General features: G+C 42.8%; 2 protein-coding genes across 2 annotated transcripts in view; one reads left to right on the top strand and one right to left on the bottom strand.

Annotated features, from left to right (window-relative positions):
- Nucleotides 1-24387, bottom strand: part of LOC119437231 (adenosine deaminase) — a 476423-nt gene that overhangs the window by 305181 nt on the left and 146855 nt on the right. The window lies entirely within an intron of this gene.
- LOC119441682 (ATP-dependent RNA helicase DHX30) lies at nt 6768-15786 on the top strand. Its single transcript, XM_037706283.2, has 3 exons — nt 6768-7020; nt 15306-15610; nt 15760-15786. Exons 1-3 carry the CDS (start codon nt 6843-6845, stop codon nt 15784-15786), a joined length of 510 nt encoding a protein of 169 aa, XP_037562211.2. The 5' UTR covers nt 6768-6842.

Below are 24387 nucleotides of genomic sequence, written 5' to 3'. Positions count from 1 at the left end.
TCTTACAAAGCATGGTAAGCCATGGTAATTCCTAATTATACAAAATTATCTCAGGCAGATTTAAATAGGGTGTTATCATAAAAGGAAACAATGTCGGAAGGAAAGAGATTGCAATGCACGCAAAAGCAAGTTAGCCTGGAGAAGGAGAGAAGAAGAACGCCATACGCGCCAAAGAGAGCCCGTCCGCGAATTGGGAGGCTTGTATCATCTACACTTGAATATAGCGCCAAGAATATCTATTCGTCCATTCGTGCCTTGTAGCGTTCGTTAAGCATTCACTCCACATCTGATTTCAAGTCTCATGAAAGCTATACCACGTGAGTTTGTTCAAAGGCAGTGCTTCAGGAAGGCTTCCAATTTATGCTTTAGAGTTATTGCATTTATATACCTTTGTGAGCGAGCCGAGCTATCAAAAAATGTTTACAGAGCTTAGTAAGGCTGCATAGGAAACAATATAATAATATTATTTATAATAATATTTCTATTACTGGAGCAATTGGCACTCCTTTGTGTATATGATGCCGCTGGTATCCACTGCCATATAAATGGCGTAGGAATAAAAAAGACAAATAAACCATTAAAATAGACGGGCACTTAGACTGTTTTGTCATACTTGAAACCTTTTCCGACACCGCACTGAGTCACATAGACAACAGCTGTGAATCAAAAATGAACTCCAGGCTTCTGCCCGTTCGTGAAAGAATACCATAATTGAACACACAACCGAGATGCTGGAAATTGTAGCATGAGAAAGTCGCACAAAAAATAGCGTGGCATACGATATATTGATCAGAGTGCACGGGGGACGTATTGTGTTAGAAGCCTTTTCCTATTTTTGGTTCTTTTCTTTATTAGTTGGGTTGAAGTCCTGCTTGAATGAACAAAACCTAAGAAATAAGTCCTAAGATATATTACCCAACCTTGAGCACATTACGCTCGCGGTATAAGATCAAGTTAGAAACAGAATGGTAAATAGCAATTTCTGGCACGCAGAGAATAATTTGGTGGTAACGTATAAAACTTTTGAGTGTCGCTAGGATAAATGTGCTTAGATCTTTCTGCACGGCAGAACCAAGATTGCTACGTATATTCCGCACGTACATTTCACGCTGCAGGGAGGACATTGTGAGTGCCATCAACCGTAACCAAGGGGTGGTGATCTGTGGCGAGACTGGATCTGGGAAGACCACGCAGGCTGCGCAGTTCATCTTTGAGGACAACATTCGTGGAGGGCAAGGCTCTAGGTGCCATATCGTGGTCACCCAGCCAAGGAGGATTGCAACAATCTCCATGGCAAAGCGGGTGGCTCTCGAGCGGGACGCAGAGGTTGGTTAATGTATTTAAGTGAACCTTTTTTGCCTCTTTCTTCGACTTTTGCACGGCTTCTGCTGCTGTCGCTGTCTTGCACGCCACATCGGGAGGTGCTTCATGGCAGGATCACGGCAGAGAGGAAAGGCGACACGAAAAACTAATTTGAACCTTTCCATTGCATTGCCGCAATGACAATTGACTGGTGTAATTATGCGTTATCCGCCGCAAAAGCACTTCGATTTGTTATGAAATTGTAAACTTGGTATTCGCACACGCCTAGTCGAAAACAATGACGCAGCATGGGAACATTGTAGTATGCACTTTATTCTACCATAGAGCATACGTACACAAAAAGTTCGTGGCAGCTGCTCTTTCGCATCCTTTCACGCACAGTAATTTCTTTCAACAGACATTACATCTTTCTCAGAAATATATATATAATGAACATTACTCATCGTCCCTACGTACGGGCTACGTCTAAATTCTTCTTTTTTGCACCATAGTTTGAATATTTTTAAGGTTACTAAAATAAGAGGCAGCAACACCGCGGCACCTTTGTGGTTGTCATTTTATCTCCTAGCTTTTCTTCTAGAGTTAGTACACTAACTCTCCAGAAGGAACAGCTAAGGATTTTGAGGAAAGTTGTAGCACACTTGTATGCAATTCCTTATCTTGAAACCGTGAAACAGCGTAGAATCATAAAGCATTCTTTCAAGACTCTGTTTTTTTAACTCCGAAGCAAAAGGTTGATCGCTGTATTCCCTTTTTATGCATCAAATACCAAGGTTCGGGGAGGTTAGCAGGACATTTTGCAGTAATTTTTGGTAGTGTGGAAGCACAGTTTTACAGGTACAGCTGTACTAAATTTTCTCCTTTAACATTGAAATGCAGAAGTCAATGTATTGCGCCAGATAATTTTCATTCCTGCAGCGGAGCGACACCGCCGGCTTCCGAGTCAATCTCACAAAGCAGCTGCTGAGGAGCCGCGGAGGCGCACTCTTCTGCACATTGGGCATCCTGCTTGGGCACTTGCAGCAGAACGTCGAACTGCAAGGAGTGTCGCACGTCTTCGTTGACGAGGTCCATGAGCCCGACGTCTGCACCGACTTGCTGCTTGTGCTCCTTCGTGAGGTGCTCTCCATAAACCGTACACGGAAGGTGGGCTTTTTTTTTTCATTCTTTTAGCGACATGCCTCCCTACGCTACCCGAATTTTTCGTAATGTCTACGCATTTTTACGAATGTCGCCGTATTCCCTCGCATTATGTTCTCACCGCCCACGTTGTCCATCAAAAATTAGAATCATTTTTCCATGAGTAATCGTTGCACCCTAAAATTGCTGCAGCGACGACCGCCAACTTGTTCCGCCGTCAATCTTAACACTAAATAATTTGGGAGAGAGTCACTTTATCCTCTAGTCAGTCTAGTTCGAGTTCTATTTGAACAACTCCAGCATGAAATGAAAGAACATTACCCTGCGCAAACACCTTTCGTCGCACGCATTCAGTCGAACCCACTTTAACGATCCCAGATATAACAATTTATTGGTTATGACGAATACATTTCAGTGCACTTACAATTTTCCTTCTCTGCATGTTGAAACGGCTTCCGTGTACAACGACATTTTCTTTAATAGGCGTATGGTTACAACGAAATGTTCCAATCCGGTGATGGTAAAATCGGTACCCACGCGTAAAATACCAAAGCACGTAGGCGCGACCAAAGAATGCGCACGGCAGCGCACACCCTGCTTCAGTGCAACCAAAATGATGATATGGCCTTCAAGATGAACGAGCGTCAGCTGCAGGTGGATTTCGGTAACCGCAAGGAAACTCACGCATGGTCACGCGATTTCAAGTAACGGATCCACGAAGGAGGCGTACACCATAAACAGCGTAGCGATGGCGTCACCCTCGCTTTTGCGCAAATGCCCGTGCACCACCACGTGCATTGCCACTGTTTCAACCACTGATCTCAACTATAAAAGAGGTCAGTGGTTTCAACGATTTGGAAGGACCATCTGTCTTTTCACCATGGGAACAACGGCCGCTCAAGCGTTCCTGTCAACGCGACCCGAGACGGAGAGAACGCTGCACCATGCGCTGCTGCCACGCAAAGGATCAGCATTTACTACACCGTTATCAGGACATCACCATTCGGCGGCGCTTCGTTTACGCGTTCCCGATTACTGATAATGGTCCATGGTGATCTAGTAATTTCCACTGTACATGTGCCTTATTATACAACGTCAAATGCTCATAAACTAACAGGCACTTGATCCATTGTCAGCCGCTCCCTCATCTCATTTCCTGTCAAGCGATAAGCTCAGACTGTAGATGGCGCTGCAAAATAGTCCACCCTCACTCACCTCGAACCCGTGCCTCTTGCTACTGAGAAGCTGCATTACACGCCAGACTTCGGCATCAAGCGGCTGAGCGGGATATACAGGCGTATTTCGCCAGCAGCAAGAAATCACCTCAAAATTTTGCACAAACAAAGTATTTTTATTAGATTGGATATAAATAAACGCTAAGAACCGTGATTTCTCCCGCAAAGGCAACAATATATTCGATTTGTTTCTAATAACTAGTTTTAGAATTACGTACGAATATTAAATATATAATAGACGGAAAATCAGTTCTGCAAAAATCCGCACAGTAGAAAAGGTGTCATGAAAAAAAAATTGTAGCTTCGTGCTGCGTACGGGTGGATGTCAATTTTTCCTATCATATAATTGATAATATTCGAAATTTTTGAATATTCGCACAACCCTACTTAACAGGTTCATGTCCCTTCTTGCAGCACTCAAATACATTCTCTCAAGTCATTTCATACCGCTGACAGCAATGGTGGGAAACCACCTTTTCGTAACCGCTGTTTCCTTCGATAATCATTCCTTGTTTCGTGATGCATTGGTCAACATTCATACTAGAATGCCGTTTCACTGTGATTGTTCAGTTGTTTTTCTTTTTTTTTTTGAGCCTAATATATTCTGGTCGAAATATTGTGTATTTCAACATTTTCTCCAGATTTTTCTGTAATTCATGACATTCCCTGTAAGCCACTCTCTTCTTTAAGTTATTCTAAGCCTGCTGCCTGAAAAGCACGAGTTACTTCTTTAATTGTTGCTCGGAAAGCTTACGATCGGCGTGTTCCTTCACCCTGGTTTCGCCGTACGGTACGACTGGAAAGAGGGGGTAAAGAAACGGTTGGTGGTATGTGGCCACCGGTCCTTGCATGACGAGCGAAACACAAAGGGATAATTGATGGCCAGCGCCGGATGCATGTCGTGGTGACGGCACCGAGGTGAGGCTGGTACGCGGATCATGACACTGACGATTATACCCGACACGCGGTGGTGGGGGTAGGGGGCAATTAGAGCCTGCTGGCACAGAGGCAGACGCGGGGCGCATGACGACGTGATTCACACCCAATAGCGCACAATGGTGCCCCGAAAGCATAGCGATAATCGGTGCTTTTGATGCACTGCGCACGCCGTGTCTATTGTGGCCATCGCGGGAACCTCTGTCTACGACCGTAGGGAATTGACTGTTGCGGAAAACCTTTCCTGAGCAGGCTTTTACTCGGTAAATGTACGCGAGCCTAAAGTGCCACATCGGCAACGTTCATTCACGAATGGCCCCTAATTACTAAGCTATCAGTTTTTCCAAAGATCGTACGCAGCTACAAGAGTGGGACGGGGAGACAACGCATGTCAATCACCCTGCGTCTTAGCTTGCAGCGGCTTACTGTTTATTAGTTTTTATTTTAGCCCATGGTGTTGGGCTCTGTGGATTTGCGCGGGGTACCATTGCTATGCATTTGTAACCCTATCTCTTGTTGCGTTCTTTTATGTCGTTTTTAGGGGGTTGATAAAAACACCGTAAAAGGTTGTAAAGCAAAGGGCGCTTGGACGAAGCGCGATGCTGGAATAGCTGGCGGACCACTCAAACGATGCTCCTAGTATAGCAATAGTGATTGGTGCGCAGGCGGACCACTCTCATAGCCACACCGTGGTGATTGGGCTGTACATTTTGGGGCGGGGCACCGAAGGATAGAAAACGTGGCGCCGGTGACGCCGTTGCCCCGCCCAAGCATTCTGGACTAAACTTGAGGTGGTTATGCATCATCGACTCTGCCGATATATGGTCGCCGTAAGTGTTCCAGCTCCAACTTGCAATTCTATGTACATATCTTGTAAATAGTTGTTGTATATGCAAAGTGTCTTCAAGTTCCACCCGTATCTGCTTTAAATCCATCGGAAGCCTCCAGCAAACCCGTCGCCGCTATTCATAGCGGCAGTATTCTCCAATTGTGTACACCGTCTCAGGCGATGCGTCTCGGACTCCCAAGTTGGGAAGAAACACGCATACTCTCGAGAGAGGGCGAGAACAACCTTAACATTACTCTTATCTAGAAAGACTCTGAAGGTATTATAAATATATATGGATTGCTGCAGAAAATGTTACACCGGTGTATAGAATCTTTTTTTCATGCGGCAGGCGATTCTGACGAGTGCGACAATCAACACGGCGAAGTTTTCGGAGTTCTTCGACAGCGCGCCTGTCATCATGATTCCGGGCAAGGCACTGGAACCAGTCACTGAGTGTATTCTGGACAACCTCGTTTCAGAAAACATTGTGACCGCGGAAGCGTTGAAAATGGAATGGCACAAACGGCTGTCTAGAAGTTCCGGCTGCGTCAAAGGATTCCGAATATGTGTCTGTTCTGAACTGTCACGCCATGCACAACTTCGTCCTGTTGCCGCCTTCGATGTCTGCTATGCACAGGTTCAGTCACCAGTCACAACAGTCACCTAGCCTGTGTGAACTAGTTAAATGTTCCCATATCATAATCTAACAATCTGCCTATCTATGCCACGTACCACTGTGCCTATCTAGCCGCGTACGGGCTGATCGCACCCGCTCAAAAGTGCGATCATCTTACTCAAGGTCACGACTAATACACCGTTACTACATTGATGAGTCACTGACAGCATCCTAAACGAGAGGGGAAAAAACATGCTTCAAATGCCAGCTGCTGTGTGAGCCCACAACATAGTGGCAGCAAGCAGCTGAGCAAGTGAGCTAGAGCGGTGACCGAACGAAGGGGAAGTGCGGCCTGCCGCAGCATCTGGCTCAGCTAGCAAGCCGCCACCGGTGCAAAGCGAGTGCACCCCATTGATTTTTCCGTTATTTTCGAAGTTGGGATTTTGAGATATCCGGAGTTCAGCGCAAGAACTTTTTGAAGGCAAGGGGTAAAGAAAACATGGGTTGACCCCACTGCTGGAACAAAATTTCGACTTGACCGATATTACGATATATCAGAGTGCGACTTAATGAGGATTACGTATTCGTTACATGCTCATTTTAGTGATGAGCATTCCTATGTTTACGGCTGTCATCGCTTACAACTCGTTATATCTGTGTTTGCAATATTGAAGTTGGACTGCAATTGGCACGGCTCTCAATTTGTCATCTGCAGTGTGGTTCTGACCCGGTCCGGAGTGTTCCCGAAGCTTTGACGTACATCATGGAGATGAAGCCACCCGGTGCAATCCTCTGCTTCCTGCCCGGGTGGAACGAAATCAACAAGGTGCGAGCAGAGCCTTGCAAGCGAGCTCCAGCGAACTTTCACGACTGGATTCTGCCGCTGCACTCACGTCTGCGATACCAGGGACAGCAAAAGATCTTTGCAAATCCTCCAGCGGGTTAGTTTATTGATTGGTCGGACAGCTTATTGGTTGGCCGTACAAATCGATCTGCCTATTTACTTACTTTTATTGATTTTAGCATTCCCTGCAAATTTGGCATGGCTTTTGTTTTGGGAGCTGTGACGGTTTAACACGCTTCCCACGGCCGATGACATTAAACATTTGTCAAATATACATGTTTTTACTGCATCACGTGCCTTTCTTCTTATAGCGCTGTTTAGTTTGCTTTATTTGCTGTTTATTTTTTGCACTGAACGCTGCGTAAATATAAACGCCAGCAGACATGACATTACTTGTTAAACCGCTGGCTTGTCAAATTTCGCAAAGTGTTAATGCTTTGCAGCAAGTTTGGCAAGCTTGACTGGCAGCAGCAGCATTGTACGAACCACGTCTAAGGGCCCATTCACACTTGCGACTAGGCGAGGTCGCGCGACCGATTGCGACTGGCGATCAGAAAACTACTCAAGACGAACGATGTTCACACTTACAAATGCGACCGACGAGTCGCTAAACCGAAATGTCTCACGATATGCCGTTCACGTCTGCTTGAAATGTCATCGCCGCGTAGAATAAGCGTCCGCGTATACGGACGTCCTGTTTCTTCGCATCTGATTGGTTCAGCTGTTCTGCGACTGCGGTCGCGCGACTGAAAAATTGAGCAGTGAGCGACTGACCCGAAATGGTCGCATTTCGAGAAAAGCGACCATTTGCGACTACTTGTGACTGGTCGCTTTGCGACTAACTTGGTCGCGCGACCTCGCCTAGTTGCAAGTGTGAATGGGCCCTAAGCCTGATTCCTCTGTTTGCGCAGCTGTCCTTGTCGGCCGCTGTTTTTTTCGGCGTTCATCTTCGTGGTGCTGTCCCGCCACTCGGCTTTCCTGGACGGTGCTGAATTACCCTCACGGAGTGAATCTGCGACTGCGTAGCCACATCGTGGTCTACTGCTGGTATCGGCAAAATCACCGTTGGAGATCGCTGCTATCGCGGCGCGCCGTATAAAACAAGCCCACATCGACGCCTGCTCTCCACTGGCAGCAGCAGCATTGTACGACCCACGTCTAAGCCTGATTCCTCTGTTTGCGCAGCTGTCCTTGTCGGCCGCTGTTTTTTTTTTTTTGGCCTTCATCTTCGTGGTGCTGTCCCGCCGCTCTGCTTTCCTGGACGGTGCTGAATCACCCTCACGGAGTGAATCTGCGACTGCGTAGCCACATCGTGGTCTACTGCTGGTGTCGGCAAAATCACCGTTGGAGATCGCTGCTATCGCGGCGCGCCGTATAAAACAAGCCCACATCGACGCCTGCTCTCCGCTGGCAGCAGCAGCATTGTACGACCCACGTCTAAGCCTGATTCCTCTGTTTGCGCAGCTGTCCTTGTCGGCCGCTGTTTTTTTCGGCGTTCATCTTCGTGGTGCTGTCCCGCCACTCTGCTTTCCTGGACGGTGCTGAATCACCCTCACGGAGTGAATCTGCCACTGCGTAGCCACATCGTGGTCTACTGCTGGTATCGGCAAAATCACCGTTGGAGATCGCTGCTATCGCGGCGCGCCGTATAAAACAAGCCCACATCGACGCCTGCTCTCCACTGGCAGCAGCAGCATTGTACGACCCACGTCTAAGCCTGATTCCTCTGTTTGCGCAGGTATTCATACGTTGAAACTTTTTGTTTTCTTTTCTTTTTCCGCCTCTGCTGCTTCTGCCAACAGCCGTGTACTTTTTTTGTTGTTGCTTGAATCTGTGTTTAATTCTCATACCATGCCGACAAATGCGGAACTGTCAAAAAAATTGAGGAGCTGGAAGATAAGATTAACAACATGGCTAAAAGCACGCATGAGCTCGTGTTTGGTAGGATTTTACTGAGAATGAAGGAGTCTGGGATTGATGTTGTTGACCTCAAGAAAGAAATTGATTCATTGAACACAAGCGCTGAGCACTTGAACGGACTTGTTGAGGAATTACGCAGCCAAAATGCCACCCTAATTGTTGAAAACAAACAACTGAAATCCCAGAACCATTCTTTGACTCGCAAAGTTGAGGAGCTTGAACAGTACTCTCGCCTTGGCAATGTTGAGATAAAGGGTGCTCCCTGCTCGCAAGGAGAGAACTGCGTTACAACAATGCAAACGCTGGGAAACAAAATTGGCTGTCCTGTATCGCCTAGCGATCTGGACATCGCGTATCCACCAGATCAAATGACAAAAAAAACATCATTGCTCGTTTCTGCTCGAGAGCTAAGAAAGCCGACTTTGTTAGCAAAGCACGTAAAGCCAAACTCTAAGTGACATTGGATTCTCTGGCTCGTTCAACGTTCCCGTCTTTGTTAACGAACATCTAACCCCATGTAACAAGGCTCTCTTTTCCAAAGCTCTAACTCTAAAGAAAGAAAAAAACTGGATGTTCCTTTTGACTGATAACTGCCAAATAAAGGCTAGGAAGACTACCAACAGCAGAGTTCTACGCATTTGAGACGAATCTGACCTCGGCAGAATTGACTAAAACCGACTGTTTTACAATCTGACATAACAATTATGGCTTCTCTACTGAAACCCGATCAAGTAAACTCTTTCTTTTCATTCACTTTAACGCGAGGAGTCTTTGTTAACAGTTCGATGCCATCGATAATTTTCTTGCATCGCTAACCAGTTCAGTTGCATTAATTGCCATAACTGAAACTTGGTTATCTGACAACGACAAAAATATGTATTCCTTCCCTAACTATAAATCGGAATACTGCAATAGATTAACTAGCAATCATGGTGGTGCAGCCATATATATTTCTTCTAATATTGCTTATCAAAGAAGACATGACCTATGTTTAACCGTTACTAATTGTGAATCTGTTTGGATCGAACTCGGTAACTGCTTCCTTGCTCAAGACAACAAGAATTTGATATTTGGCGGCATTTACCGTTCTCCCTCATCGTCAGTCAACGACTTCTGTACCAATCTTGATCATATTTTGCATACTGTATCACTAGAAAATAAAAATGTTGTTATAATGGGTGATATAAACATTAATTTACTTGATGAAACATCACCCATCTCTATTAACTATACTAGTTTGTTCCATAGCTACGGATATTATTGCTTAATTGATGTTCCCACACGCGAATTCTCGAATGGCACTGGCACACTTATTGATCATGCTCTTTCAAACTTGCTTTGTTCACCAGAGGCGAAAGCTTTGCAAATCGACATCAGTGATCATTACCCCCTGCTCTTACGCTTCAATTCTAATGTGCGACCTTGCCCACCTTCACATACTAAACTTGTTCTGGACAAAGATGGCTTCATATCTGCTGTTGCTAATACTAATTGGTCTGAAATCAAATCCCTAAACGACCCGCAGAAAGCCTTTTCCACATTTCTTTCACTAATTATATCATACTTACGATAGTTCACTGCCAAGAAGAAATGCAAAAAAACCGTGGCATTTCCTCAGAATCCATGGATCTCGCAGTACTTATTAGCAGCATTGCGCAAAAGGGATAACTTATATAGGAAAACTAAAAAGCAACCGTTTAACATGCACTTACATGCCCGATATAAAACCTTCTGTAACACGCTTAACTGTAAACTAAAAACAGCTAAACGACTGCATTTCGAGCAAAAAATTTTACAGGCAGCAAATAACACTAAAAAAAGTGGGAGATTGTTAACTCCTTTTTAAACAGAAACACTAGACTAGATCAGGTATCCAGAATTTTATGTGATGGAGTAGAGCACAAATCCCCTCCTAATATAGCTGAGGCTTTCAGCAGTTTCTTCTTTCATAACAATCTACCTCCTTCCACACAGATCGTCCAGATGAACCGTCTTCCTCATTCATTCTTTTTATTTCCTACAACGCCAGAAGAAATAGCTTCTTTTGTAAATAATCTAAAAATAACGAGTGCTGGAATTGATGAGGTGCACCCTGCCAACATTAAATTATTTGCGCACTTAATCTCAGAAGTACTTTCATTCATTGTTAATTTATTATTCAAGGCTGGTTTATTTCCTCGTGAACTTAAGCGTGGCAAAGTGATTCTAGTCCTTAAGAAAGGCGATAGCTCATTACTACATAACTACAGACCCATTTGTATTCTACCATTCTTCGGGAAAGTCATTGAGAAACTAATTTAAATACGGCTAACGAAATACCTTTCTAAATTTATTATCCTCTCTTCATGCCAGTTTGGTTTTCGTCCTGGATACTCCACAGAGCTGGCACTCATCCATCTTACTGACCAACTAAAAAAAATTATCAATGAAGGATTTCTTGCGGCCTCAGTTTTTATCGATCTAACGCAAGCATTTGACACCATAAATCATAATATCATATTCGCTAAGCTCGAAGCAATTGGCATTTGCGGCCCTGCCCTTTTACTACTAAAAAGCTACTTATATAACAGAGTTCAAGTTGTTTCTATTTCCAATGTGTATTCTCGTCCGCGAACTACTAACATTGGTATGCCCCAGGGCTCTATCCTGGGGCCACTTCAGTTTTTGATTTATATTAACGATCTACCTAATTGTATCTCTTTCACAAAATGCATTCTATACGCTGATGATACCACCATATTCACCTTTCATAAAGATATCTCCTCTCTCGTTAATAAACTAAATACCGATTTAGAAAATATTCTAAGGTGGTGCAATGTGAACATGTTATCTATTAATGCAACTAAAACTAAATTTGTTGTATTTTCTTCTCATCAGCGATTCTTAACATTCATTCCGCCTGTCACTTTTAGTTCCCACAGTCTTCCTCCAAGCTCATGTTCATCTTTCCTCGGCATTCTACATGATTGTAATCTGAAATATCTAAATCATATAGCTCACATAAAAAAGAAAATAGCTTACGATATACGCATCTTAATTAAAACACGCCCTTACTTCACACGTACCACATTACTCTCACTTTATCATTCTTTTGTCCACTCCCATATTACGTATGGTATAGTTTGTTGGGGAAACACCTATAATACTCATATTGCATCTCTCCAGATAATTCAGAACCAAACCATCAGAATAATAACTTGCAGTTCACGTTTTTCTAATGCCAAATCTCTACTACATAAGAATAACATTCATAACATCTCTGAACTCACTAAATACAACCTAGATAATTTTTTCTACAGATTTTTGAATAACGAGCTACCACAGATCACATTTTCACCATATAACCTGATGATTTACAGTACTACCAGATTCGCCTTGAACAACAATTTTCTTATACCAAGAGTCCGCACTAACTACGGTAAACAGACAGTAGAATTCACCTCCATATCAATATGGAACACACTTCCACTTATAATGAAAAACTCAAGATCTTTACAGAAATTTAAAGGAGAACTAAAAATGCATTTATTTTAGAAAGACTAACGAGAAAATTTTTTGTGTCCCGTTTATTTGATATATCTTTTTTTTGTTTCATCCGTCCTTTTTATTTCTTTATTCTTGTAACAATGCAAATAAAACGGTTAATAATTTTTTTTTATTTAAAAGTTGTTTTTTTTCAATTGTTCTTGTTCCCATGAGATATTCTAAACCTTGTTATTCTTTACAATCTACGGAGTATTTTGTTCTGTTAAACCTCTTTTCTTTTTTGCTTGTGTACTACTTTATTGTTTGCTACTGTTGCTTTGAGATGTTAACTATCGTAATTGCTCTTGTACAGGAGGTCCCGATACAGTCTTTGACTATGGGACCTCCTTCTGTATACTAAATACTTGTAACATGTCCCAACCTTTAATAATAAAATTCTGATTCTGATTCTGACTCTGAATGCAGTAGATTCTTTCCACTCCGGTTAAGTAAAATTTTTTGGTTAACTCAATTCAGACTGAAGTCCCAGCCGGCATCCATACTATGCCGGTATACAGCTATGGACTGAAAGTTTTGGTATTTCGATCCTTAAATGGGGTTTTCCCGGATAATTCAAACTTGGTTGATCAGAATGCACACAGCTGACCCCAATGATGCGTCAGTAATCAAACCAATAGTGATAAGGTGCTTCGAGAGTAACGATGATAGACTTTGCCTTAAACAGATACGAGCTACATTTTTGTTGCTAAAAATCAGGTGCACATTCGATTTCTACTTTATATAAGAGCTCTGTCATTTCCATTTTCACTTTTCACTTTGAAATCATAGAACGTGGGCGTTGTATTCAAGGAGATATTTTAATCAAACAAATATTGCCAGGAGAACCAGTGATGTGTTTCAAAATTTTTCTGCCTCTTGTTTAACGTATGTCTCCGACCAAAATGATGTTCTTTCATTCTCTTTTTCAAAAAAAGTGCATTTTATTTTTTTCATGATTTAAAAATCTGCGGACATTCCAAATTGTGGTGCAGAAACAATTCCGTCTCTTTCCAGTTCTCTTCTAAAGTTATGCTTTTTATAACGGCCCGCAGACCTCACTGAAACCGAAACCCCCATTTCGATCATTAAAACAAACCAATGGTGGCACTCAAATGCGCAGAATACTTTTAGATTAGTTTGATATGAGCAATTTTAAAGATTAATAAAATTGAGCAAGAGTGACCGCTACCATTTTTTATTCAAATTGCAGAAATTCCCACCTGGGCGAACGCAACGTGGCATCGCGTTATTCATACTGCTCCCCCGTGCTGTTCTGCCGTTGTGAAAGCTATCTTTCCTTAACTTTAGATGTTCTAGATGTTTAAATCTCTATGATAGGTATTACACCCCTGTAGCGTGCCTCAGCAGGGACCGAACAAGTGTGAAATATGTCAAACGTCAATCGACAGTTGACGGAAAACAAGCCCGAAAAATACAATGAGCTACAAAAGTATGAAAACGTGATCTCGTAGCCGCTAAGCAGGGACTCGCTTATGAGCCTGGTGGATTTTGGCCTCCCAGAACTTTCCATTGGTGAATTTTATATGTTTAAAACACGTAATTCTTGTTTTTTATCGAAACATCTTCTTGAGTTGTTTGTCGCGCAAAAGCTCGTCACTTTTGAGTAAACCAGTATTTTTCATTGAAATTTCCCATGCTTCTATCTACAACATTAAGCTGTGCAATGGACTTAAAAATCATGAATAACTTTTGAGGTTATAGGATTTCAATTGAAATGCAACCACTTGAAACTACGCAATTTTTGGTTTTTCGGCTTTAACATACGTAATACTGATGACACAACAAAGATCATAGTTAATTGCACAGCCTACATATACACCTGCATTACAGCCGAGCCACTTTCTTGTCGTGTGGTAGGATCGGTAGTTATGACAGCTGGCGTGATGAACATATTTTGGCTAATTTTCGTAATTAAATTGTAATTTTTTTTAATTTTTTACCAAACATACTCCTGCCCTTTTGAAGGCAGACACAAACAATCAGTTTAAAGTCAGAATCTAAAAAGATTTTCAAAAAGTTGGCAACACACCTTAAGCAGACTCGCCGTATAATTTTTTCGTCAGGGTCGAATAATTAGAAGTCGAACGTACCAGGTTAGCCGGCATTACTTTTATGCGATTTGTAACCTAGGGACCTTCTTCTGCATACAGTCGATCCCGGATTTATCGACCGCGTATATATTGAACTATTATCTATATCGAATAGTTGTAAAATTACCTTAAAAATCGTACGCAAAAGTGTAGCGATGTACGACGTGTACATCGGACTCCTGTTCACCCCCACACTCGGTATATCGAACGCTCTGCAATGCAGCGCCCCTGCAAATAAACTTCTAATGGGGACGCGATCAATTCTTGCATCGTCGCAAATATTTCACGCCGACAAAATTGAAACGCACTGTTTTGGCAGATGCTGTCAAACAAGCGACTGAATCCGATGGGCAATATATGCCATAGAAGAAAAATGATCAGGGTGCAATAAGTTTGCGCGCTGCGCATCTGGATGGCTCGTGCAAACCTCTGCCGTTCGTCATCGGCAGAATCAGATAGCCGCTGAACTTCAACAACGCAAAAGGCCTCTCGATAAATAAAGATTGCGCAAAAAAGCATGGATGACATCTCCTTCGAGTTTATATATTCGGGATTGGCAGTTATTTCCCTATGAATTACTTCTGTTCTTACGCCAATAATGATCGATTGATTTTGTTATTGAATAGTTTCATACACAATAAATTTAAAGTGGGCTTAGCCGACGCCACTCCAAACGTAGATTCTAATCCAACGGTACAGCGTTGCCTCCTGTCACAGCAATGGCGAAAACACGGCGATTAGCATGCTTGTAAAGCTCTTCCACTCGCTGGAGACAAAGTCAGGAACCCATCTGTCATCACATTTTCTGCACTCTTCCTGCCTGCAGACGTGCGCAAGGTCATCCTCTCCACCAGCCTTGCTGAGACATCCATCAACGTCGACGACGTGGTGTACGTTGTAGACTCCGGTGTTCGCCGAGAGCAGCGCATCAACCCGTCCACGGGTGTGAGCCTGCTCGGTACGTTACCCACGTCGAAGGCCACTGTCGACCAGCGAGCAGGTCGCGCGGGTTGCGTGCAACCTGGAGAGTCGTACCACGTAGTGACTCAAAATGAGTTCCTCTCCTGGGACCCGTTCAAGAGCCCTGAGATGCAGACCACCGGCATTACAAGGGTGGTCCTTGACTGTAAAGTAAGTGCGGCTTCACTTAATTCTTTCAAGTTCAAACAGTTCATCATTACTGCCACTGCTACAATGAAAGGACAGAAAAATATAGGATGAGAAAGTGCACATGGCGGGCACAACTAGCCTTATATACAACTTATGATCAAAATTCACAGGGTCTCGTTATCCCTAAGGCGACTTGAAGGCGAAAGTCCCAGTGCCGATGCATTAAAGACGGATGCATGACGCACACATTCCCCTTAAGTCGCTCATTCATCCCTCATAATTTGCTTACTCAACCTCTTATTTCAATTGCTCATCTTCACAATTTGCATTTGCTTACTTATATTTTTAATTCGCTTACACATCCCCCCTAATTCGCTTGGTGATTCCTCTTAATTCGCTGAGTCATCCTCTCGGTTCACACACTCATCGTATAAATTCAATCAGTCTAGTTCGCTTAGTCTTCCTCTTAAAGTGCATCATTGTGCCAAGAATGTGCCATTTCAAGTTGCTCTTGCTCAGTATTTGACATTTTGCTGCCACATTACATACTTCGAGTAGTGAGCGAACAAACATTTGCTACGCTGTTACCATTATTGTAGCGGGCGCTACAAGCTCAGAAATTTCGCTACCTGCTGAACCTTCTACGTAGGGCTGTCATTACCGTGATTTTCTTTATTTTCCTGTTTTCTCTCTGCTCTATATCATGCGCTGACTCCTTAATCTATCATAACAAATCTGTCACCCGTTACGCTTACCCCATTTCTTTTCTCCAAAGTCTGAGTCAGCAGAAAACCAAAGTTAGCGCTGAAGTCTCAATGAACGTACATTTTCATCTGGCTTGCGTGAGCGGTAAAAACGCTGCTTCCGGGGTTTGTCGTCGAGTTGGGGCTCTGCTTCTCGTGTGGCCAAGCTACGCAAGAAAGAATAGTAAGAACACGGCAGACACTTTTCGCAGTGCTGGAGAAACACGCTGGGCACGCAAAACAAGAACCAGATCTCCAGCCTTGGATGACCGAGGGCAACGTTTTTGGGAAGAGGCCACCTGCATCTAAGGGAGCCCTATAGCTATAGCTGCCCTCCTAGGTGTACCTCGCAAAGCAACTCAGTAGTGCTTGTGCCTGTGGGCCATCAGTGCCCATTAGCGTCAAAAACAAGAAATTTTTTGTTGCATTCTCAGCACCTTTCTGTAAACGGGCTTAAATGGTGCCTCTCTTCTTACTTCTGGTTTGAAGGTGTTTAGAGCAAACACGAAGTGGCGACGTAGTCATCCCAGTCGTCCTGATTAGCACTGACATAAGAGGATACTACAATGTCCTTCACCAGGCGATTTGTGCGTTCAACCAGGCCGTTCGTCTGTGGACGTAGCAGAGAAGCAGTAGTGGGCCTGATACCATGCAGAGATATAATTTCTTGAAGGCACATGAACGCATTGTCATGGTGATGATGAACAAGTGTGGCATTCCGTAACGGAAAATGACGCAGTTCATCAGAAAAGACTTGCGCGGCCGAACGGTCGGGTACGGCTCTGACATCAAACCACTTTCTCAGCTAATCAGTGACGAACGTTAGGATATTTGTGGCAGACAAGTTCTGTGGGTTATTGTCAGCTCTTCATGGCCAATCTATGCAACAGAAGAAAGCGCGGACTGCGTGTCATGTGACTCAACATCGCCGCTCTTCACCTATCGTTTGCGCAAGTTGGGTGAAACATGGTCGGTTTCTACAGTAAAGCAGTTAAAGGAAAGCAGCACGCCTGCCACGCATCTATCCGCCGCGGTAGTGTATTGTATCAGCACTCTGTGGAATCACGTGGGTTGCCAAGGCGACAGAGAAGCCTCTACCTTCGCCATTTGTCAGTGGCATGCACTCTATGCCGAGTGGGTGCGGGTTGTTGCGTTCCGGCTTTTCACTTTTTATGCAAAAGTTTCTTTGCTGTGTTGCTTTTTTGTCTGCTTCATGCGGCCACTGTGTGGAAAGGCCAGTCATCGAGCGTTATTCTTTCAACAATCTCAAACTAGAAAGCGTGCAAACACCTTGATTGCATGTTTGTATTGACGGATGAGATGCCAACGTCGAAAGAAGCTCGCTTCCACTTTCCCATCACAAAAACGAGAAGGCAATTGGCTGGCACATCTCCACAATTCGTCTTTGAGTAGGACTATTATATATATATATATATATATATATATAGTATTACAGCCAGACATGGTTATAACGAATTATTTGATATAACGATGAAAATCTAAAATGCGGCTGCTTGGTTTACATGGTTTGCACCCACATCTTATTGTATGACACTGGTGCTCAAAAGTTACTTTTTTCCTTAAGTCTTCCATTTATAATGCAATTTGCTCGCGATGGTCAAATACAATTATTCTTGAAAAATTAACTTTTATCTTGCCCCCAGTGTGTTCAGTGCATTTGGAAAAAGTGCCAAATTCAAACAAGTACTAAGGAAACTGGAACTTTTTGGCGTTCCTTGACGGAGCAAAATCTGAAAATTGGCTGTTTCGAGAAATTTTACAAGACATTAAAGAGCAACATTTGATATTCTGACTTTTCTACATTTTGGTTGCCGTTGCTATAAAACGGCACTGCCAACCAAGTGGCTTGTACGGATCGCACTTTTTTTTTACTTCTACCTCAGGCCACGTTGTATGGCCTTTTGTACACTACCTGGTGTGCGTATCAATTCAAACATTCAACTGTGGTACCGATAATTTAAGGATCCATCCGTATAAAACTGCGGCACTGGTGTTTTGTGCCTCCATGCACGCTCTGAATTGTAGACCCAATGAGATGACAACGTCAAAAGAAGCTCGCCTCCACTTTCACATCACAAAAACGAGAAGGCCATTGGCTGGCACATCTCCACAAATTGTCTTTGAGTAGGACTATTATATATATATATATATATATATATATATATTATTACAGCCAGACATGGTTATAACGAATTATTTGATATAACGATGAAAATCTAAAATGCTTATCACTGATGTCAGTATGAAGTTTCACTTGACGTTTTAACTTTGTTCTTTCGATGTCGTATCACTATGGTATTCAAAAGCTTTTTTCTTACTGAAATCTTGCATTCATAATGATTTTAAGTGCTTTTAACGATGTCGATTCAATGATTCTGTATTTTCTTATCACAAATATTGTGTGTAACGAGAGCAGTATTGCGTCGCATGCTACTTCTTTATGACAAATTTCGACTGTTCATACATTGCCAACTAGGCCACATAAGAGATTTACCCAAAACTGTTCCTTTCTTCAGACCGTCGTAGCCAATGCACCACACCTGCCCGATGAAGAAATCGAAGAGGAGGCAGCTGGCGGTGACGTGGTCCCCTACAACGCAATCAATTCTTGGCCAAATTTCCTTGAAAAACAATAGGGACGTATAAGAATCAGGTAAATGCCGTAATCGGACATAATCACCAAAGCCAGAGTCATGCGATTATCACAATTACATCCTAATGCAGTTATCGTAATATAAAGTGTACAACACGGTATGATATGAGTCTCGCTTGCGACACTTTTTTTCTACAGCTGAGTGATGTTCACGCAGCCCCATTAATGTTTCGAGGTATTACAGAATTTTCGGAGTAACACCGTGACGAGTCACTAAAGCGCGGTATTCACGTCTCGCTGCTGCAATATATTTATTTACAACGAGGTAAAAGGATTTTTCTGATGTTCTCTAAACACGATGCGACAATAAAATTATAATGATTGTGGTCAGAAGAGGGTGGGACAATCACATCGCGCACTCGACGCAGACATTAACTGATCTTACTACATCCCAAAAACGGCAGCGCAACCCTAAAAACATTTGTACACCGGAAAAAATAGAGACCAGCATTTATGACTGTGCTAGAGCCACGGAAGAAGCTGCCTTTATTAGCATTCAAGTTGTACACGCACATGTAAGTGCATGTGCCTAGCAGACGACGTGCGGCGCAATCCACACTATCCCCGGCGGCGGCTCTGCTTGCTCTCGCTGCCAATAACCTGCCTATATATATATATATTTCGGGTCATATGATGGGGACAGTACCACCGGTAACTTATCGTAAATACGACGGCGCAAACGAAATGAAAAGGGCGTGGGCTTCTTGGCGGTTTCACTTTTCTATGGACACCTGAAGTACACAGTCCTGGACAAGACACACACTAACTGAAGTAATACACGGGGGGGGGGGGGGGGGTGGCTGTTGTTGTATAGGTACGTGGGTACAAATGTACTATGTTCGTTACTATGGGGTACTCTGTTGGTTCTCTATAGCAAATATATATAGCAATTTGCGTGACTTGCGCGAGGATAGTAACTGTTCCACCTTGTCATAGTTCAAAATTCTTGCGTTTTATCTACCAAAACAATGATATGATTATGAGGCTGCCATAGTGTGGGACTCACGAATAATTTTGACTGCCTGGGGTTCTTCAACGGGCACAGAATTTAAATATTCCAGTGTTTTTTTTTTTCTTCTTTTTTCTCGCCATGAGAAAATTACGGGCCACCGTCATACTGCACGCAAATCTGTAAAAGAAAAGAGAAATTGTCATTCACTTAAGTACAGCACGAAGTTGCAAAAGAGAGCTCATACGGCTTTTCAGAAAGAAAGTTTCTCAGTTGAAGAAAATGTTTGTGCTGGTCTGGGGATTAAAACCAGACACAAGACCCCGTCCAAGACGGTTGCTCTACCGTCTGAGCTAACCACGAGCTCCAAGAGATAGAAACACGTGACAGAATTATTCAAAAGCACGAAGCACATAGGCACTTCGTCGCTTGCTGCTACACTTTCGTGGATTACAATATTCTCGTTCATGAACCTTCCTTCATTTTGCCGACTTCCGCGAAACTGGTCTGCTGTGTCGGCAAAGCTCTACAAGATATGACTCTCTTCCATTTCAAGACTGTTAGAGCTCGCCGAGAGCATTATTCACAGCTTTTTATATCACCGTCCACGGTTACGAAAGAGATTGTTGAAAATAACTTCACGATTAAATCTACTCTTACATTTGCGTATGCTGCTGTTGTGTTTTGCGAGCCACGTATCTTCTTTAAAGTGAAGCTCTCTAAAGAATCTTCAACGCTTTATACTACTTTTGCACAACTTCTTCACAGAAAACATCTTCTTGCCTAGTAAGAGTAAACGATAAATCCTTCTATAGTCCTTCTAAAACATTGAAAAATATGGGTATTCTGAAGCATATTCAATAAGCTGTGCAGAGCCCATCTTTAGCAGCTTCATGCAAGTCTGAACCCACTGCCATATAATGAGTTGGATGTGCTGTATATTTTACTATGTTTCCTGGGTGTGCATCTGGTAGCACTTGTAGTTAGTGACATTGACTGTCTTCGTGGCTAAGTCACATACAATCGCATCATTCCACTTTTTTGGCAGGTTGCTCCCGCCAGGAGTAGCCGGCAGTGCGGCGCTATACGTACGGAACGGCACACATGGACGACAGGATGCGCCCATGATATCGTGCAACACTCACCTTGCGCCTGCTGTTCAAGCCGCAGCACCCTGTCTCGGCGGTTGCGGCAAAAAAGTCCGCAGGCCGCACTATCAATAAATCAATCAATTGTTATTTCGCATTCATTCATTTACAAAAAAGAACGCTGGGACAAGAACTAAAAGTTGCATGTTTGCAGCTTGATAAGGTTTGTGCCCTTATTCATGAGAACGAGGACATAATTGTAGCCTTGATTATGTGCAGTGTATAATCAATGAAAGAGTGTAAGTAAAAATGTGTAAGGTGAAAAGTACAGTCAGTTTTACAAAACCGTGTGCTTAGTCAGTACAAATTGCATGTATGAATATACAGTATATATTAGACATAATTATTTTCATTTGCTGAGGGCAAACAATTGATCGGACTACATTCAAATAACATACGAAATCACAGACAGCAAATAAAGGTGTATAGAAATGTCTTACGTTGCATCCCATATGCGCAAACATTGCACATGGTAAAAAACAAGGAAAAGAAACATTTCTTGTTGGGGTACAGATGTATAATTGCATACAAGCACTAGCACTCTTGTATGTCACTAAAACGCAAAACCATTTAATAAAAGGAAGTAGTGACTTCCTATAGCCAAAGGAACGTTATGAAAATAAATACTTAGTTTGAATTAGGAAGTCTCGTACTGTTTTCTTAGTACTGTCAGTTATCTCGACACCATTTTCATGATGTTTATTTAATAAGCATGGTACGTCATTGGTTAAACGATGTGATCCATAATTTGCACAGGAAAGTGGTAGCAGCTGTCTCGCTCTTTCCGTAATGTTGTAGGATATATCCGTTGGTTCAGTTAGATTGCACTACCCCAAGAACGCTTTATTGTTATACTTAAAATACCTAGTATTTAAGGGAAGGTTAACTTAATATAAACTTGGTAGGCAAATGATATTAAACTTCGAAAATAGTTCAGATGTATGTGCGTCGAATGGTGCGTTAGCGATATGACGAACAGCCTTTTTTATAGCAGCAGTAATAACTTACTGACATTGTGCTTTCACATGGTGCCCCGCACAAGGTGGCAATACATTAAATGAGATGAGAAATATTGCATTTTAAAGCATCAGCTTAATTTTAGATGGTATCGTCTCGCGGAGTCCAGAAAGCAGGCAGCAAAAATGCCCGGGTGCTTGCGTTGTAGTGCACGTTAGAAAACCTCAGGTGGTCAAAACTAACCCGGAGCCCTCCACTACGGCATGCCTCATAATCAGAACTGGTTTTGGCACCTAAAACCCCAGAAAGAAGAAGAATGAGAGATTGCCGATATTACGAAACTGAAAAAAAAGGCTCGTGTCGTCCGCATAAATGATGAATTTCGCGTTATTAAAAATGCTGACAATGTCATTAGCATATATATAATAAACAATACTCGCCTTAGTATACTTTACTGGGGAACACCCGTTGTAATTTCCCGGAGAAGCGCGTGTTCTGACGAAATTGAAACAAGTTGTTCTCTGTGGTGAAGATAAGATCGTAAAAGCTTCAGAGAAATGCCCCCAACCCATAGTGCTCTAGTTTAGTAAGTAAAGTTTGATGAATTCGCATCTAACATGCTCTAGAGTAGTCCACGAAAATTCCTAAGGTTAGTTCCTCATTTTGAAAACCATTTAAAATGAACTCTTTTGGGGCTAGTAGAGCCAATTCAGTTCACATTCCCGCATGCAACCCAAGTTGTTCATTTGATATGGTGGAATGTTTGTCAGAAAACGACTTTAATATTTTGCAAATAACTTTTTCTAGTCCCTTGGATAGGACAGGCAGTACTGAGACTGGCCTGTAATGTGACAGCATATTTTTGTCATTGGAATTGAATAAGACTAACTTTCGCGTGTTTCATTTTTTCACGGAAAATTCCACATGGCAGTGATCGGTTAAAAATAAGAGTAAGTACTGGTAGTAAGAGAGCATGTACAAACTTATAGGTCTTATATTAGGCGCGTTCGCATCACGGGATTTACTATTGTTAATGACGTGAATGTCGTTTAAACTTTATGGGGATCTGTAGGTTTAAAAAAACTGCATGTGCATTGCGTGTGCCCAAATATTTGGTTACTCCTGTGTCGTGAGTACTTTTATTTTGACTGGCGAAATAATCATTAAATACATTTGCTAGTTCTTGGCCTCTTAGCGTTCTATCCATAACTGGGAGTTCAACGTCAACACTATTTCGGACATTGGAATGAAATATATTTTTAATTTCGCGCCACAATTGACTGTTCCGATATTCACCTCTTCAAGTATGTTCCCATAATACAGATTTTTAGTATTTCGCACAAATTGTATAACGTAGTTCCGGTATTGCCTAAAGCCTGCAATATCATCAGGGTTCCTCGTTTTGACAAACTTATGATACAGTAAATCCGTCTCAAGTTTAATTCTAAGGCCTTCATGATTAAGCCACGGTTTCCGTATTCGAGTTGACTTCTTTACTCTTTTATATTTAAAGGAGTTGTCATATGCTTCCACAAGAGCGCACATAAGTTTATCATATGCTTCGTCAGCCTCCTGACATAGAAGCACAGAGCTCCAATCAATATTACAAATTTTTGCCGAAAAGCATTTAGTGTTTTGTAATTAAATAATAATTTCCAGGAAAACAAATGACTCATATTGACGCATTGGTTTTGAAGCTTGATGAAGCCTATAGAACATGTATACCGGAAATGATCGCTCATGTCAGCCACAATCACTCTCGATATGGTGATATCTTTAGAACAGTGTGGGATGAACACATCGAGTAGCATTTCAGATGTATGTACACACGTAGGTTCTGTAATAACATTCCTACAGTAAAATGAGTGGTGGAGTAGTTGTACTTCTTGTGATTGCGAAGTGATTCGTAAAAGATTAACATTTAAGTCACCGGCAACGGAAAGATTCATGACGTTTAAGGTGGATTCACACGACCGGACGGAGGAGGAATTTTCGCAGCGGATGGCGTATCACGTGACGCGCACGTCATCAAAACGTGCCGCCCTCGCCTAGTCCGGGCTCCTCCGCTCGCTGTCCGGATTGAAAATGCTCGCCGGTATTTCCATCCGTCCGTTTGGCGGTCGTCTGACCTCAATTTAGCGTAGTCAGCGTCAAATCTGATAACATCGGACGCATTGGCGTGGCTACGATGGCGTGTTATCGGCTTGGAGCCACATGTGATTTCGTTGTGCAGCAGTGACCGCGTGTCTTTTGTTTTGATGCAGCGGGAAAGGCGAGTCGTGGTTGCGCGCGCACTTCTATTTACTCAGACCGCGCAGCCTGCGTGA

The sequence above is a fragment of the Dermacentor silvarum genome, chromosome 1, assembly GCF_013339745.2.
Source record: "Dermacentor silvarum isolate Dsil-2018 chromosome 1, BIME_Dsil_1.4, whole genome shotgun sequence".
In the NCBI taxonomy this organism is placed as follows: Eukaryota; Metazoa; Arthropoda; class Arachnida; order Ixodida; family Ixodidae; genus Dermacentor; species Dermacentor silvarum.
Note: the sequence above shows the minus strand (reverse complement) of the source record. Positions and strands in the feature narration are given on the sequence as shown.

Excerpts from the sequence above, each read along its gene's own strand:
- LOC119441682 (XM_037706283.2), top strand. The coding sequence starts at position 6,843 with ATGGAGATGAAGCCACCCGGTGCAATCCTCTGCTTCCTGCCCGGGTGG. Across the intron at positions 7,021-15,305 it reads CTTTGCAAATCCTCCAGCGG|ACGTGCGCAAGGTCATCCTC; the intron begins GTTAGTTTATTG and ends TCCTGCCTGCAG. Across the intron at positions 15,611-15,759 it reads GGGTGGTCCTTGACTGTAAA|GGTCTCGTTATCCCTAAGGC; the intron begins GTAAGTGCGGCT and ends CAAAATTCACAG.